The following is an 18,975-nucleotide window of genomic DNA, read 5'->3' on the forward strand; positions in this document are numbered from 1 at the left end:
TAATACTATAACTCCTTCCATGTGGAAGTAAGGTCAGCGTCAACATCAAAGCAGTAACTCTGAGCCTAGCCATGATCGGGATGGTTCCCATAGAAAAGCTCAGAGAAGCGGCTGTGAGCTGCTCTTTATCAGTGTAAGTTCAGATCAACCAGTCAATCTTCACCCTTGAGTTTTTTTCTTGTGTAAAATGGAAAGATACAGTTTGATACTTCCAATAAAGCATAAATCTAACATAAGCCATAATTGGCTCATTACTGCCCTCTGAGACAAGATGGTTGAAAACCGCTACTTGACAGTAGGTGAGAACTGCTGTTGTAGTGGGTGTTTTTATCCACTTGAAAAGAAACTTCAACAAACACTATACATTTAAAAGAGAAAATACTTCAATGATGAAGTCTAACTGGTTGATTTTGCAAATGTACGTCTGGTTAACTTTCCCACTTCCACTAAGGACCTGTGCACAGCTTCCAGTGGGAACCATCCCAGTCTGACTCCCACACAGTGGATGAGATAATCGCAGACGTGACTACCCTGAGCTTGGCGAAATGCCTTGCAGTGACCTGATGAAAAGTATTTATTTACACGAACACACGATCCTACCAGAGAAAACTTAGAATGAAGAACAAAAAAAGCTGCAGTGAACACAACTAAGAGCACACAATAAGTCACATGGAATATTACAGTATTGAAACAGTCTGTAGCATAAAGTAGTAAAACAAAAGAAATGTAATTAGCACCGAGCACTGACACTGAGTGTGTATGGTTATCAGACTGCAGAGAGAAAGAAAGCAGCATCAGTTGCTGTGACGTCAGCTCTAAAATCCTCCCTGCTTGTCTCCTTACCACTAGATGTAGCTACAACACTGGCAACTAAAATTGGCTTTGGCTGTTGAGTTCAGGTTAATTGTGACGTTCAGCTTTAGAAACAGTAGGAAAAGTACAGGTATGAATAATAATAAAATTAATGTTCATGTTGGCTCACTGTCATCTATTACTGGGAGAAGAATAGAAAAGAGCCATCTTTAATTTTACTAATAAAAAGGTTTGTGTTACACTTTCTGCTAGTACAAAACCTAAAATGTCATTTATTGTTTAGCTTTTATTGTAGCATTGTTGTTTAGTTCTGATGTTCTACTCAGGGTTTAAATGAAAATAAAAAGGAGGGAGAGACTAAAAAAATAAGGGAGAGAGACTTGTAGTAAAGGGCCTGTGGCCGGACTCAAACCTGGGCCTCTGCATTGAGGACTTGGCACATGATACACACGTTCATCAGTGCTTACATAGTGTGTGTGTATAGAAACAAATAAACTTTTTTATTGGTGTTTGAATAAAGGACTTAGATTATCTCTTCTTTATTGCAGCTGTCAGTGACTATTCATTGCTGACAAGCTGTGAAATGCATGCTGGTAACTTTTTAACTACAACATAATTATTACTCAACATTGTGAGTTTCAGGGTGAGAAACATCGGCTCTTTCACTTCACTGATTTGTCCTGCTGAGTCAACAGGATACCTTCTTTTATTCCTAACCTTTTTCAAACCAAGAAGACTTGACAACAGGCCCTTCATGTGCATGACTGTCGTCAATGGCTAATCTTCCTCAAACATTTACGTTCCTGACAGGAAAGTGGTTTACGCTCAACTCAAGGAGTTAATAAGTATAATGAATAAACTATTGTAAGCTGTGTGCTGTAGGACCCCATGACATTTAGGAAATGTTGAAGGTTAATTGGTGGCATGTCATCAGATTATCAGGAAATAACTTTGGATCTCAGATAGGTCCTATCTGTGTACAGAGAAGGTCTGACAAATTCAGCTATCAAGTTTTCACAGCTTTTACCATGCTTTGTGCAATATCTCTATAAATTGTGAAAATGCAGTACTTTAAAACATATCAAATACAAATCAAATTCAAAGGAATCTCTTGGAATTACAGTGTGATATTCATAATAATCGTAACTGGGGCCCCCGATTGCTCACCTGGTAGAGCTGACACCCCCATGTACAAAGGCTGAGTCCTTCTGCAGTGGCCATTGTTCTAGTCCGACCTGTTGCCCTTTGCTGCATGTCATCCCCTCTCTCTCTACCCCCTACCCTACATCATAATGTTCAGCAGTGTTCATCCTGTCTGACTCTCTACAACACTGAACATTATCTAGATTATTATAGTACATGCTGGTAATTTCAAGTTTATTTTATTTTTTCATTCAGCCAACTGAAAGGCAATAAAACACAACTGAGGGAAAATGTAGTGATGTGTGTAATGTGAAAGGTGTCACTCCTTGTGTCACACCCAAAGTTTGACTCAATAATATGAAACTACTGATTGGAGCAGCTGTAAGTATCTGTCCAAATATACAATAATACCACAAATACACATATAGTTTTATTGTGGAATTGGTTGTTACCATAGCTTTGAGGGAAACTCAGGTCAATAAATCACCAACAGGCAGGATCCGACGTAACCTCTTTATAGTGTTATAGAGTGACAAAAAACAGACATGGGTGAGCAGAAAGTTCAGTACTGTATATCACACCAGTTCTCAACTGGCCTATAGAAGCCTCCAATTTATCCTAATATCCACCTCCAGATTATCATATCATATCATATATGTTATTATATCATATCATATCATATATGTTATTATATCATATCATATCATATGTTATTATATCATATCATATCATATATGTTATTATATCATATCATATCATATGTTATTTTATCTCACAATTGTATAAGATAACACATCTGCTGTCGTTATCCCACTTGATTTAAAGCATAACTTCAGTCACTTTTGAACCATAACCTTTTTCTTTTTCTTACACTAGATTTGCTTGTATCATGCTTGTTCTCTGGGTTAACTGACACATTGTATCCAAAAGCATTACCAGAAATATCCCATAAAAGTAATGTGAAATAACAAACTTTGATACTGGGCTTATTTCAGTGTTTGTTGCAATAACATTAAAATGTGTTGTAGGAAATCTTATTTCCACTGTAAGACTATAAATGCATTATCAACTAAGGCAGCTGCAATCTGTTTAAACTTTCTTAATAGCAGAGAAAGCTACACAAAAGCTACAAAGCTATAAAGATACACAGTTTTAACAGTATCTTATTTTTTCTCAGGGACAGTGCATACTGTCAATTTGCCAGGATTAACCAGGAGGCTAGTTTTTTTATCTGTATTCGCGGCAGGTATGAAAGTTGGCAGCCTAAAGTCAATATGTGATACCTTGAAGTACATTGTAATTGTTCATGTAAATATAATAAGTGTAGCTGTGTTTTTGAGATGATGTTGTCTATGCACACACACACGCATGCGCACGCACGCACACACACACACACACACACACACACACACACACACACACACACACACACACACACACATACACATCAACAGGAGCTTACTCACCATGGTAACCATCATCCACTGCCAACAGTCCCTCCTCCCTCCCTCCATCTCTTCTCCTCTCTCCCCTCCCCCTCTGCTCGGCTCCAATCCGTGGACAGGAACAAGACGGGGGTTGCTGATCCCATCATGCTTTGCAGGAGGAAGCAGGAAGAGCCAGAGGCAGTCAGTGAGCAGCAGAGTGGCACAGAGAACAGGACTGATGGTGGATGTAGAGGCACCAGGCAGGGAGGTATGGCCGATGTTGCCTCCTGTTTGCATTCAAGCTGCCCCTTCTCTTTGGGTGAGTCCTCCCTCATTTGACTTGTCTCTTCCGAGAAAAACAGACAAGCTGTGTCCAGAAATCATAATCTGATGAAGCAGACATGCAGACAGATGGATGCTGCCGGTGGATTTAAAGGGGCAGTACAATAAACCTCTCAGGTTGAGGGGCTTTTTGCTTTGTAGTGAGGGCTCAACAAAGGTGACAAGACAGGCGGAAACTCCTTACGGTTGTTCGGGTTTGTCAGCTTCTTGTGATATTCCAGTCTTATGGTGCGTGGATATTGTCATTACACACAATACACAATACACACATATACCAAAAAGCAGACCCCTCTCCCTTGAGGACTCTGTGGTGTGTCACAAATGTGTAACTGTGGCTGAATTAGAAGAACATAAATAAGTAAAGTGCCATGTCTTCACACTGACAATGATGCCATTCAGTCTATCTTATAATGCACACAGGGACACACCCACACACTTGCACATTCACAGAGCCGCTTTTGTTTCAGACAGTGGATTTTAGCCCTATTTGTATTTTTTTTTAAATCTAAAACTCAATCTTAAACTCTTATTTCTTATTAGCGATAAACATGACATTTTGTTCTCTAAATAATGAATGATATGCCTGCCATGATATTAGCTATCAAATAACTGTGTTTTGTAAAGAATGACAAAAGTAACAGTGTGCTAAGTTTCACTTTGGTTGATTGTCTTTGACTTTAAAGCATTTAGTAAACAAACGTGAGAGTATTGATACCTTTTATTAATTGTGTATTCAGCACAGATATAGGTTGTTTCTCGCACAGTTCTCACAGATAACAGCAGCACTTTTTTGCTTGTTGCATCTCTTAGCTTATCTTGTGTTTGCTATGTAATCCACTCTTTCTGCAGGATATATTTAAGCAGTATGACATGCTGACATACAAGTCTGTGCTTGACAAACACGATTGCAGCCCGGGGACTCCAGCAGGGCAGATAAACACTGTGATCCAGTAAAAAATTGACTCGATTTAACCTGCTGGCCAGAGTTGGCTCATCCACATTCTCACACACACACACACACACACACACACACACACACACACACACACACACACACACACACACACACACACACACACACACACACACACACACACACACACAAATGCCTTTCAGTTGGTGCAAATGATGACAAGTCCCTCCCACGCTTGGTAATAAAGCCAATAGGGAACAGTGTGAGCAAAGGGCTGCTCTTATCTTACTATTTATCCAGCAGAGATCATCACAGTCACATCCACTGCTGTCTAACTGCTCAGATGACATCCAAGAGAGAAAGAGAAAACGCAAGCGAGACATATACAGAGTAGAAGATAGAGATAGAAAATGAGAATAAGTTAAGGCAGTCGACACAGAACTGATTTAAATACAACTCATCCGAGACTTGTGGTCCGTTTGTCCCTGTGGCAGTGACTCTGGAGGTGAGTGTGTCATCACGCATTAATATCTGGAACTATGTGTTCTTATCATTTGGATTTAGATGTCCAAGGAATGACCACTGATGCTTTCAAAATGGGTTTTTATTCCATCTGGAAAGCATCTATAAGAATAGTTACAATGTGATGAATGAGTCCTGCGGTCCCATTAAAATTTTTGTTGTACTATTTTGAGTGTATTAACTACATTTGGACAGGTAAAAATTAGAGGGTATCCTACAGTTCTGGTGTATTTTGATTCAGTTTGATTTAGATTTTCAGTTTCTGTAGAGTGTTACTGAATTAGAGAGGTGTTGGTTAGTATAAGACCTTTCTTCACAATGACCATATGGAACTAAGTAACTGAGTACTCTTCAGAAGAGCAAATTTTTTTATTTTTACTTGAGTAAGTACATGAGTCATCTTATGTCTGCTTCATTAAAGTCAAGTACTTGAGAAGAGCATTTTAGTAGTAATGACTGTTTCCAGCCCTGAATTTAACCTCAATGATCTTCCTTAATGCCAAATCTATTAGACTGTCTCTTGGCTGTTCACTTAAACATGGAGGTTTAGACAATGATTTGAGATTGAATAGATTTTTCTTTGTTTGTCAATTAATGAATCAGCTTTCATGGTTACGTCATGTTGTATCTTTATCATTGTGTTGCGTGTACAATTAAAAGTCTATTGGCTCCAGTAGTTTAGCATTGTTTTTAAAGACTGAGCTTGTGGACTGACTCTAAAAGTTTTTAAAAGTGATAATATTTGTCATCAAATTAGGATTCAGGATTTTAAAAATTTGTATCATGAAACTTTTGGCCAATGCAATCATGCTTTATTTTATTTTTTTATATCTGCACATGCAATATAGTATCAAGAAAGATTCCCTTTGGGTTATTTCACTGCAGTAGATTGAAACACTGGTTGATATTATTGTCGTATTGAAGACCCTACATGTCTTGATGTGTCACAGGGCACTGTTTTAGTGTGTTATTTTCACCTCTTTAGACTTTCACAGAAAAGATTTCAACTATTCATAAAAAGGCGAGCTTCCCCTCAAAGGAAGCTTTCAGGTGATTTCTAAGCCATGGTGGGGTGCTTTTATATCACATGATTAAAGGCGGAGAACATTGATTAGAAATGGTTTACAGAAACAGCTTTAATCAGTTGTTTTCAGTGCTGTTCAGGGTTGACACTGAAGTAAATTAAATGTTTTGGTTCTAAAAGGTCCTCAGTGTGACTCATGTCATGTTCAACAGTCAATCAAGTGTCTGTGTGAAAGGAAACCTTGTTAAGGTAGACAGTTTTTATGTGTTGGTGAGACAAATGTGAGTTAGTTCTTGTGTTGGCTGGTCTCTTTTTTCAAAGCTACATATGCCAAAGTTAACAATTACTGTCCTGCAAAGTAAAACTGCCTGGAAACGGTGAGTAGAAAAATCAATAAAGATGAGGAAAAGACAGGATAAAAAGCACAATGAAACTTACATACGATTAAGACAACTTCAAAACAACAAGTTTAAGTAACCCTTTAAAAATTCCTCTATTCTTTATTCGCCTGTCTGTTAGAGTTGCCAGCGCTGCCACAGGAAGTCTAAATCATAGCACATACCAGCGTTGCTGTGATGGCAAGGCTGATAATAGGCCATTTATGGTGTTTTATGGTTTCTGTGACATGGTTATCTAAGCTGAGGCACAGCTGCTACTGAAAACTAACCTTAAGAAAAAGGCCTTCTGCAACCCATCAATCACAAGATTCATTCATAAGTGTCATAAAAGTGTTGATCTCTTGCTGTCATTGCAGGATGTGTGTTTAATTGAATAGATTGTGTCAGTTATGGGTTTTATAACAGAATTTAGACCATATTTGCAATGCAACAACTGTATGACTTGGCTAATTTAACTCTTACAGAAACAGAGCTGGGATTTTATGTCAGTGATTGTTGAGTTTATATGACGTGTTGTAGTGTCGTAAATATGGACAGTTGTACACATGTATTTGTTATGACTACATTACTTATGATCAGAAACTAGGGAGTCAATAATTTTTCTGACACAACCAAACATCAAGCAAGTGCAACACCATAAAACAAATCAAACCAGCTAATATTACCTACTACTTTACTGTCCATCAGGAAACTATAAATCACTGAGAGATTAGGCAGAGCAGCCGGAGGACATCAGAAGGAAAACCAGAAAAGATTATCTTCATAAAGTACGATCCAGTTTCTCCAAAATCAGTGGAATCGTGCTGTGTGACTACTGCCATAAAGCGTTACGCATTTGTTCTGTCTCGGAGCCAAAAGGTCCATAGTGCAAGAACAGGAGCATGGGTGGAAATGACAGAGGCACCATTAAATTATTACTATTATAAGTCAGTGTAGCATCAAAATTATTTTGGTTATTTTAAGGTAGAAAAGTTACATAATGGGGCTTTAAAGGAAAAGTCAGGAGATGACATTAGAAATTATCGTCCGGGAAGTATGCATGTTTGAGCAGAATTTTGTGACAATCCAGTAGATGTTGAGCTATTTTACTGGATAATGAAAACTTTGACATGTTTGGTGGCACAACAGGAAACATCAGGGGATCACCAAGGTCATTAGGATTCATCATCTGGGCACTGCAGATACATGTGTCAAATGCCATGGCAATCCATTCAATAGTTTGAGATATTTCACAAAAAATCTAAAATAAATCAGCCTTCAGGTGGCACTAGATGAAAAGTCAGGGGATCACCAAAGTCAGTAGGATTCATCCTCTGGGGACCATGAATGACTTTAAATTAAATGGCAATCCATTCAACAGTGGTGGTTGACTGAGATTTCTATTTTTCAGAAGCAGCACAAAAATTGATTCCCTGGGGACAGCGGTCATGGGCTTTCTTGCTGTCCATATATAGACATTTTCTTAGTTCTTCCATTGCTTTGGCATAGTTTTATAAAAACCCTGTCCTTACTCAACCTCAGCACACATCAGACGACAACACAACGGCACACACAGATAACCAACAAGTAAAAGTGCAAAAGTGTCAACACAGAATAACAGTTCAGGTGCAGGATTGGCATAAATGAAGAGGGAAGAATCAGAGTCGTTTTTTTTTCGTTTAGACTTTAGTCTAAGATTATCCATGTTTTTAAATCTATTTGAGTTATAATCTTGGAACAGGCCATAATACTGATATCCTAATACATGTTGTTGTATATTTACAGTGCAGATGACCACAGTGCACATATTCCTGTGAGTGACTCTGTTCCCTTAACTGAATGATTTACAACAGCACATATTGTTGCACAACTATTCATTGAAGTTTAACAGAACAGTTGTCTTGGGTAAACTCTTTGTACTTTGGGTCTTTCTGAAAATAAGAAAGTAATTCACCGTAACTTAATTCATAATCCTGACTGAACATTCACACAAAGGGTGAACTGATCTGTGTAAAGGAAATTCCACTATGTCATCATAAAACTAAGGTCCGTTATAGGATGCACCTTACAAGATCTGGTTTGGAATACATAAAAGACTGAGCACATGCATTTTGTTTGCTTTGGTTCAAGCTGTACCTTTGTATTTTTCAGTTGGTTCGTAAGAAACGGGTTTATTGGTCAAAATTATTTTGAGAAATCAGCTTCTGATTTTGTCCATGTGTGCCCTTCTTCTTATTGAGTACCTGAGTACCGCCACCTCTGGTGTGAGGTCGTGCCCACCATTAAGGTCACCAGTATTTTTTCCAAAGGGGTAGACAATAAAAGTTGTAAAATAATTGTCTAAAAACATCTACTTTGATGCTCTGATGCATGTAAACCCCTCTAGCAAGTTCAGCTTTTGGACCTCGGTATTTCTAAAAGCCTGCATACAGCAATGCTGGTGAGGTACTCATCAACACAGCTAGCTTAATGCAAAGAAAACAGCACTGATAATGTCCTTGTTCAAAAAATACATTTTTAAACGCCAAAAGAATCAGGGTTATGTTGTGCTCAGTTAGGGTACTGGCACCTTTTTTGGCACCTCTCATAGAAGATGATAAACACTATGCATAGTATTCTTCCTAAAAAAGTAAGTAGTATGATTATTAAAGTAATGTAAGAGTATTAGTACGACGGAGTATTAGGGCCAGACTAAGACATTTTTTTACATTTTTTTGGAAATTACGAGAATAAAGTCGTAATGTTACGAGAATAAAGTCATAATAATAAGAGAATAATGATACAAGAAAAAAGTCGTTTTAATGAGAAAAAAGCTTCGATAGAGTTCTCAAGATCTGACGTGACCAGCTCAACCAATCAGCAGCCTCAGCCTGAGCCCAGCAGCCGCTGTTTGTCTCAGTCATACCGTACAGTCAACAGGTAAGCTAACGTATTGATCATTTCGTCCTTAAACAGTTTTGCTGGCTGAGCCAACAGGCTGACAGTTTTTATTATTATTTTTAAATTACTACTTTATTCTCGTAATATTATGACTTTATCCTTGTAATGTTACAACTTTATTCTCGTAGACCTAATATTATGACTTTATTCTCGTAATTTCCTCCAAAAATAAATACATTTTTCTCTTAGTATGTGTACAACACCCCAGAATTCAAATATACCAAAGCAAACATGCTCAGTAAGAAAGTGAACAGGAAGATACAGTATAATCTCTACTGAATGACGTCATCTCCACTGACATTCACTGTTTCCCTGTCTGTCCTGTTTATCTCCCTCTCCTCTCTCCCTCCCCCATTTTTCCTTGATGATGATCTCCCAGGCGCACAGCTGACCGCATTATCCACTTCCCCTCCCTCTTCCTCTCAACGTGCTGCCTCCTCTCCCTCCCTACACCATGGAGGAGGTCACCAAGGAGACCACACCTGCCCTGCTACCTCTCCTGGAACGGCGGGTTCGCCAGCGCAAGCCCACAGTTTCAGTCCTCAAATCCAAACTGAAGCAGGGTGTGACCTGCTCCGTGCCCAGAGTCCGATCCACCCTGACCGGGTTCTTCCCTGTGGTGAGCTGGCTGCCTAAATACAAGCTCACAGAGTACGTCTGGGGCGATGCAATGTCAGGTGTGATCGTTGGTATCATCTTGGTACCACAGGCCATTGCATACTGCCTACTGGCAGGAGTGAAGCCCATCTATGGTTTATACACCTCATTTTATGCCAACATCATCTACTTCCTCATGGGGACGTCCAGACATGTCTCTGTGGGGATCTTCAGCCTCATGAGCCTCATGGTCGGACAGGTAATGGATCACAACTAGCAAGCAATGCCACAATTTGGTTGTTAAGCTACAAAATACATTAATTAATTAAGATTGTTTTGCTGGTGGTTTCTATTTTTTACTGCAGGTGGTGGATAAGGAGCTGTTCCTGGCAGGTTTTGACCTCAATGAGGAATCAACACTGTCTGGGCCTGATATGTTTAATGCCACACTAGAATCTAACCTCACAGCTGGTACACTTCACAGTGTGGAGTTAATGGGAGTGCAGTGTGGGAAGGAGTGTTACGCCATCAGTGTCGCTACTGCCCTTACATTCCTGGTTGGCATCTATCAGGTAAAGGAACAGTTGTATTCTGACCTTGCTGTCTGAAAAAACTCAGCATGATATAAAACACTGTATATCTGAATTAAAGGCAACTACTAGAGCTATGGACCAATGTTTTGTAAGGTTGGTCCTCATTTTGTTAGTATGTAGAGTTACATGGACTATAATATCCAAAACTATTGTCTACAGCCATGCTTGTGGCTCTAGCATTCTAACATGGTCACAGTGACAATGATAACATGTTCATGTTTAGTATAATAGGTATACTATTTACCATGATCATTATCTTAGTTTAGTGTGTTAGCATGCCAAAATTAACTACTTAGCACTTAACACAAAGTACAGGTTGTGGCTAAAGGGTACATTATTTATTGCAGAAATTTGGTCACTAACCAGTTTTTATCAGTCATTATATCTGGGACGTGAAATTTCATGGCAATCCATCCATAGTTGTTTTACTCTATAAAATGTGGACCTCATGGTGGTGTGAGAGGAAAAGTAAGGGGACCACCAAAGTCAGTATGATACATCCCCTGGAAACCATTAATGTCAGTAAAACATTTTGTACAAATCTATCTTGTAAATGTTGAGATATATCATTTGATAAGTGACTCACTTTCTCATGATCTACCTCTCCCTTCCTCTTCCTCTCCCTTCTGATCCTCTCACCAGGTCATGATGGCCGTGTTTCGGCTAGGCTTTGTCTCTGTATACCTTTCGGCTCCTATGTTGGATGGTTTTGCCACTGGAGCCTCGTTCACCATCCTGACCGTACAGGCTAAATACCTGTTGGGTCTAAAGATTCCCCGTTACCAGGGCTATGGAACAGTTGTCATTACCTGGATCAACATCTTTTCAAACATTCATAAGACCAACCTGTGTGACCTCATCACTAGCGCCATCTGTATCTCTGTATTAGGTAAAGAACTCTATTTTACACACTCCCCATCAGATTCTCAGTCACTGTTATAAACTGCCTCACCTGCTTCTACTTTAATAAATGACACACTACACTTCCCAGAATGACATGGGAGTAGGCATCCAATATTAATTATAAAATTCTACAAGTACAGGAGATTGTCTTTGATGTCATTATCTTAGCAATGTCCTTGAATATTGACTGAATTAGAATTCCTAATTTTCTGTAATATAGAATAACACTATACATTTTTGATTATAGTGGCCGGGAAAGAGATCCAGGAGCGCTACAAGGACCGTCTAAAGATCCCTCTGCCGACTGAGCTGCTAGTAGTTGCCGGAGCTACACTGGCCAGCCATTTCGGGGAACTGAACAGCCGTTACAGCTCCAGTGTTTCTGGTCACATTCCCACGGGGTTCATTGCTCCCCAGGTGCCCAGCTTTGTTCTGATTTCACGGGTGGCACTGGATGCCATTCCTTTGGCTATCATTAGGTAATGTACAACAAATTTAACAACATGTTTGTTTGGCATTAAGTGTGGAGGATTTAGTGGCATCTAGCGGTGAAGTTTCAGATTACAACTAACTGAATACTGCTCACCTTAGAAGCATGTAGGAGAAAGTACAGTGGCTGCAAAACTCGCGAAAATGCAAAATGCCCTTTCTGATGCTAGTGTTTGGTTTGTTCATTCTGGGCTTCCTATTTTCAGGTGATTATACACTAATGAAAACATACTAATGGATATTATATTCAATTTCTATAAATAGATCCTAAAAGTTTAAATTTAACAATTGAGTCTAAATTTGAAAATATTATGGATGCAGAAATAAAGCTACCTGTCCCTCATTAGGAGTTGTATGGGAATTAAATAATTAAGCACAGACCATTTTCATTCTGGCAAACTCAAACATCCTGACTAGGCTTTCTGTTGTGATCTCTGACTACTTTATGCTAATATGACATCCACATTTGAAAAAAAGTCATATATCTTCTTTACAACTTTTTGTCATATGACAAAAAAGCCTATATACACCCATATTGTCCATATTTCAGTTGCCACATTTGTTTCACCTTTTTTGTTGCACCTTTATATTTTTGTTTCAAATTTAGATGCAACTAAAGAAAGGCAGATATGATTTTAAGTTGTTTGCACTATAAAGCAGTTGGACTGTGTGTAGTACTGTAATGGAATGAATTAATTCTATTGCCTTCTGTCATTAATGTCTCTCCCGTACTTTCCTCTTGGTCCCAAATAACTTTCTGGCTGGACAAAGGTGGTAGGAAAAATGGAACACACACACATGGTTTTGTACTATGTTTACTATTAATACTAAGCACAGCGTTAGTTCAGGCAGGCCACGAAGTCAAGCTCAGCTCTCAATTCCAGCTACATCGTAAACACACATCAGCTGATGGCTCAGCTGATTCCTCCTAAGCGTCCTATTGGAAAACTATACACAGTCATCTGACGACTCAGCTGATCCCCTTGAAACATCCAATTGGCAAATGTCATTCAGGGCGCCTTATTTAAGCTAATTTAGCCTGCCTATCTTTGCTGCTTCCTCTGCAAGCAGTTTTGCAATCCACCTCCACCCCAGCTCCTCCTTTTATGCTGTATCTGATTAATCAATGTAATTTCTGATTGCCATTGATGCTTGCTCTGTTCTGTACCCTGGGGGGTCTCTGCTGCTGCTCTCCTTGTCTTAAACTTTTCCACATATTCACGTGGAAGGGCAAGGAGGTCCCAGAACAGAGCCATACCACTAAATGTAACATTCTGCTTTGGAAATAAAAGTTATTTTGACAAAAGTGATGATTCTTGGACCCTAAAGCATTATAATATGATCACCCTAAATGCATGTTTATCTCACGTCTAAAAATGCCTTCACATGCTTTTATGAGGGAAAAGCCTCAATTGCTAAACACAATTCCATTTTGTCTTGTAGTTTTGCCTTCACTGTATCACTGTCCGAGATGTTTGCAAAGAAAAACGGGTACACGGTTCGTCCTAACCAGGAGATGCTGGCCATCGGCTGCTGTAACATCATCCCCTCCTTCTTCCACTGTTTCACCACCAGTGCAGCGCTGGCAAAAACCATGGTGAAAGACTCAACAGGCTGCCAGACACAGGTGAATTTCATACTTTCAAAAATAGCTCTATTTGTTATCAGTTTCTTTGTCTTCAGGATTTAGACAGATGGCATGCATTCTTTGAAGCATTAATGTGACATTTTCACATACATATATTTTTATTGTGCTACCTTCTGAAACAAAATTATGTAATACACTAGATCTTTGTTGTTGCCAGTTTACAATATACTTATTATGTCTTCACAACTCTGTTTCATGGTTAGAAAGGTCTGGAAAAAAACTTTCTCACTACCTTTACCTTTTCTATGTCAGCAAAATATTGCTTTAATATTCTTGGAGTTGATAGCAAGTTCTGGCTGTCCTGTGTTAGGTTTGGTTTCTAGGAACATCACAAAAGTCTGTGCTGAGGCCATGTGTAGAGCTCCAGCAGTAAGAGCAGCAAAACACACAATATTTTATCTGTTCATGTTGATTTATAAAATTTATAAAAATCTCCTCCATCAGGTATCAAGTTTGATCAGCGCGCTGGTCGTTCTTCTCGTCCTCCTCTTCTTCGCACCTTTCTTCTACGCTCTCCAGAAGTGTGTTCTTGCCTCTATCATCATTGTCAGCCTTCGGGGGGCACTGAGAAAGTTTAAGGACGTCCCAGATAAGTGGCGTATGAGCCGGAACGACGCCATCGTGTGGCTTGTCACTATGTCAGCTACCGCTTTGATCAGTGTGGAGATGGGCCTCCTGGTCGGAATAGTTTTTTCTATGATCTGCATCATCTTCAAGACCCAAAACCCTAAGGTTAGTAATGAACTTTACACTGGTAATGGTTTTTGAAAGCTGATACAAATGACAAAAATGAAAGAATGTGGAAAGTATTGAAAATTGATAGCAGATTTTGAAGACTGGAAGCAGATTTCGAATATTTAATGAAAGACAAATAGTGGTGTTTCGTAGTCTCATAATCTTATCTGATCTGATGTCAGGTCTCCCTCCTTGGCCGGGCCAATGATACTGATCTTTATGAGGATATGGACGAGTACAAGAACCTCCTGCCGCCACCTCGGGTTCAGGTCTTCCGTTTCCAGGCTCCTCTTTACTACGCCAACAAGGACTCATTCCTAAAATCCCTCTACAAAGCTGTCGGAGTCGAACCTTTCTTGGAAATGACTATAAGGAGAAAGGCAGAGAAGAAGGCCAAAGACATGTCCTCGAAACAGGCCAAGGCTAATGGGGATAAAAACAACGGAGAGGTCACCATTGGATCGGTAGAACTGGATTTTCACACAATAGTTTTAGACTGCTCTGCCATCCCCTTCATAGACTCCACAGGCATGGCCACATTTAAAGGGCTGGTCAAGGAATATAAAGAGATTGGGGTGAGCGTAGTCTTGGCCAACTGTAACACCTTAGTCATTGATACCCTGCAGAAGGGACAATTCTTTGGGAAGAACGACAAAGACATGAGCAGCATGTTGTTTTATACAGTTCACGCTGCAGTTCTTTATGCAAACAGTACATTTGCCGCAGCAGAAAACTGGTCAGAAAACTCTATGCTGTAGAGCAGCTGGAAGAAGAAGGGAACAAAGAAAACATTGTGGTGTGCTCCATTTCTCCTTCTCCTTTCCTTGGTAAACCTAAAAGTAAATGTACATACTCATGCTATCTTGCCCTCTATATTAGTACTGCATTAGATGGCTTTGAAGTTGCCTTTGTCCAAGAAAACATAGGTGTTCCAACTAGGAAGAGTATCCTATTAAGTCTTTTTTTTTTATGCTTTAAATAACCACACAACATAACAACATGATCTGCCCAACAAGCATTCTTTAAAGCAGTTTTCCAAAATTTTAAATGCAATTTCACTGCAGAAAAGAGGTCATTTCAAAAAGCTAAGTAGTAACTTTGTAGTAAACTAACTTGCTAATGGTGATTTCCAAGTCCCCTCTCAGGACACCCCTTTATACAGGGGTTGCATATATATTTCCATTTATAACTCCACCAGGCTTGTATAAGTAGTCCTGAATATGACAGCCCTGTTTTATGATATTATATCATAAAAGTAGTTTTTATCCAAATACATTGGTCTTTTAATATCAGTATTTTTATAACCAGAATTTAAACAATATAACTGACAGACCATTTTCATTCTGGCAAACTCAAACATCTTGACTTGGCTTCTATTGTGATCTCTGACTACTTCATGCTTATATGACATCCATATGTAACAAAAAGTCATATATCTTCTTTACAACTTTTTGTCATATTAAAAAAGAAGCCTATATACACCTACTCCATATTTCAGTTCCCAGATTTGTTTCACCTTCTTTTTTGCACCTTCACATTTATGTTTTAAATTTAGATACAACTAAAGAAAAGTAGATTTGAATTTTCAAGTTGTTTGCACCATAAACCAGTTGGGTTGTGTGTGGTATCTGTAATGGACTGTGCCATTTGTGGTCAATTCTGTTGCCTTCTGTCATTAACGTCTCTCCCGTACTTTCCTCATTGGTCCCAAATAACTTCCTGGCTGGACAAAGGTGGTAAGAAAAATGGAACACACACATAGTTTTGTAGTTTGGATAAAATTGGTAGCTCCTTTTTAATCACTGAATCTGAATGCTGAGGCTCACAGACCAAGGTGTGTGTCTGAAGACTTTTCAGGGACTACCCATGATCGATAGCATCAAAGATATAAAGAAAATGAAGATGAGGTCTTATAGACGTGAACACAGAAACACTGTAAGATACATTTAATCTGTACCAGCTTGCTTGTTTAGAGCTTAATGTTACAGTTGTTTTGTATGAGTAGACACAAATGTGTTTTATTGGGGTTAATCAAATGACACACTTGTGTGTGCAAAGCTATTAACTTTTTATATCACTTAAAGCCTTTGGCCAAAGTCCATAGTGGCTCTATTTTAGAAGTCCAGAGTTCCGACATGGAAATTTAGCCATTATCAGCGGTATTTCCTGAGGTGCCAACAATTACTACAAACCTCTGACTAACAAGGTTTGAGTGTTTTTTCAGACTCTAAGTCTCACACAGAGATCCTTGCCTTCAACCAGGTCTCATAACAACATAATTGTACTCTTGCCCTGTTCTTTGGTCACCCACCAAGAACAATTATATGATCTGTTCTCGTAAAAATTCTCGTAAAAAAATTTTTTTTTATTTACACAGGTCTGAGATCTTTTCTCAGGTGCTGGATGAAAGGTAGTTATCACATGGTGCTTCTGAAATTAATATTTTTTCTGAGTAAACTTATGGCAGCAGGTGTTGCCACATATTTTGTCAAAGTGCTTCACTGCCCATGGTTTGTTAAATCAAATGTTTTATGACTTGCAGACAGATTTTGCCTCCGTTAAATCACTGTCTTTTATCCGGTTGGTGTGAAATTTTAATTAAAACAATAATTTCTTGAAAGTACCCCCACTGTAAAAAGGATATGTTTGTACATGTTCATGTCGTAAAGCCAGGTGTTGATGAACTGGCATTGTAATAAGAGATAGACATTCTTGTTTGTGAATTTAGAAAATGACCATTGTGTATTTTCATACACTTCATTTGCCATCAAACTTTTTTCTGTGTACTCAAATCATGATAGGGATTATATCATACGTTCTAGGGGAAGTCTGTTAGACTTTCATTTTTGACATAGTGTTGACATTCAACAGTCATATACAAACACTGGCTTAATATTCAATACTTGAATTAAACTGACAAGATTTGAGTGAAGAGCTTGTGTCTGTGACTGAATTATTGCCATTAGTAACATATGTTTATCATATCAAGGGAATATCTATGACAAATGTTACTTATGGCCAAAGGAAGAAATATTAAAGCTGCACTAATCAATATTTTTAAATTAGAAATGGATCAAATGACTTCATGTAATGTGAAAGAGGTCCTGCTTAGTGAGGAACCAACATAAAATTATCAACCTATTGTGCAGTTGCCCTCAGCTTTATGGAGAGTTTTAGCGTCTTTCAGCTTATTGTTTTGGTTTTCTTTTCCTGCAACCTATTAGTTTCCAAATAATAAATAAAAACGAAAAAGTTATCTGCAGAGCTACAAAATATTGCCACTTGTTTTCGAGTTAACTACACCATTAATCTACATTTGCATCTTCCCCAAAATAACGAGTAGTGTAGACAACTTTTCAGCAACTTTACAACACTGTGCTGCTGAGTCAGCCTCCACACAACTATCCATTAGTCTATGAGATAAGATATTTGTGGCTATTATTTACTAGTATAATTATATATTATTGTTATTATTATTATAATACTTATAACACTGACAGTATGTCTTGTTATGGTCGAAGTCATGTTCATGTAATTATCCATATCATAGTTACACATTCAGGGACATTTTACTTATTAACTCTTAACATACTCTGAGTAAGCTGTTTTTCTGTAGGACTGTTAATTTTTAAATACGTTTACATGTATGAAAAGGACATGTCACAAGCATATAGGCTCAATGTAACAAAATCTGCTTACAGTACCAGTACCTCTAGAGCTCACTAATTAACACAATACAGCCAACCAGATGCTGGGTCCAGCTACAAATTTAATGGACAATGTATCAATCTTCTTATCTAACTCTTGGCAAGAATGTGAAGAAGCATATTTCTGAAGATGTCCAACAATTGCTATAACAAAGTCAATGTTTTATTTGAGAATAGCTTGTGTTGTTGCCTTAATGGTTCTTAGGGCCTGTCCTCACAAATATGTTTTTCTCGAATCCGGATAAATACTTTATCTTATCGGCCTTGCGTCCAGATGGATACGGCGTTTTCGGGGTGTGAAAACGGTATTTTTTGAAAACGGATCCCAGAGTAGGAAAATCCGAAAACGCCGGATTGCCCGGAGTTGTCTGGGCAGCGAAAACTGATTTTTTTTCCGAAACGATGACGTATTAGCCCCGCCTCTCTAGCCTTTAACCTCAGCCGCCACCGCTAGACGCGTCATAACAATAACAACAATGGCGGACTACTACTACTTGTTTGTAAACAGTGCATGCTCCATGGCTTCTCTTCCGGTTTTAGTGTATTGGTGTGGCCTGGCATATGTACTACAGCGTTTTGGGTCGTTTCAGTGAATCCGTGTGGACGCAGATATTCCTGGAAACAACACGTGTTTACGGAGATTTTTTTCGAAACGTCATCGTATTGGGTGAGGCCGCGTATTCGTGTGGACAGGCCCTTAAAGTCCCAGAACTTGCACAGCTTTTCTTTTGTAGTCAGACGCTCATACAGTATTTCAGATCTCAGCAGAAAGGTTTTGTTTTGTCCCTGTACGGAAATTTAA

The 18,975-nt window shown here is 38.8% G+C and overlaps 1 protein-coding gene across 2 annotated transcripts; it reads left to right on the plus strand.

Annotated features, from left to right (window-relative positions):
• Positions 1–3,598: 3,598 nt before the first annotated feature.
• Positions 3,599–17,398, plus strand: slc26a1 (solute carrier family 26 member 1). 2 transcript variants are annotated; one of them, XM_051412961.1, is made up of 8 exons: positions 3,599–3,702; positions 9,881–10,357; positions 10,464–10,670; positions 11,334–11,580; positions 11,842–12,073; positions 13,527–13,710; positions 14,176–14,463; positions 14,649–17,398. In XM_051412961.1, the coding sequence occupies exons 2-8, from the start codon at positions 9,956–9,958 to the stop codon at positions 15,222–15,224; spliced, it is 2,136 nt and encodes a 711-aa protein (XP_051268921.1). In that variant the 5' UTR covers positions 3,599–3,702; positions 9,881–9,955; the 3' UTR covers positions 15,225–17,398. The 2 variants fall into 2 exon arrangements, with proteins under 2 accessions (XP_051268921.1, XP_051268920.1); XM_051412960.1 differs by lacking the exon at positions 3,599–3,702 and adding an exon at positions 4,934–5,143.
• The last annotated feature ends 1,577 nt before the right edge of the window (positions 17,399–18,975 follow it).

Source organism: Dicentrarchus labrax, unplaced genomic scaffold (assembly GCF_905237075.1).
Source record: "Dicentrarchus labrax unplaced genomic scaffold, dlabrax2021, whole genome shotgun sequence".
In the NCBI taxonomy this organism is placed as follows: Eukaryota; Metazoa; Chordata; class Actinopteri; family Moronidae; genus Dicentrarchus; species Dicentrarchus labrax.

Bases quoted from the DNA above. Each gene is read 5' to 3' on its own strand.
- slc26a1 (XM_051412961.1), top strand. From the start codon at position 9,956: ATGGAGGAGGTCACCAAGGAGACCACACCTGCCCTGCTACCTCTCCTG. The intron at 10,358-10,463 runs GTAATGGATCAC...TTTTTACTGCAG, and splicing joins TGAGCCTCATGGTCGGACAG to GTGGTGGATAAGGAGCTGTT. The intron at 13,711-14,175 runs GTGAATTTCATA...CTCCTCCATCAG, and splicing joins CAACAGGCTGCCAGACACAG to GTATCAAGTTTGATCAGCGC.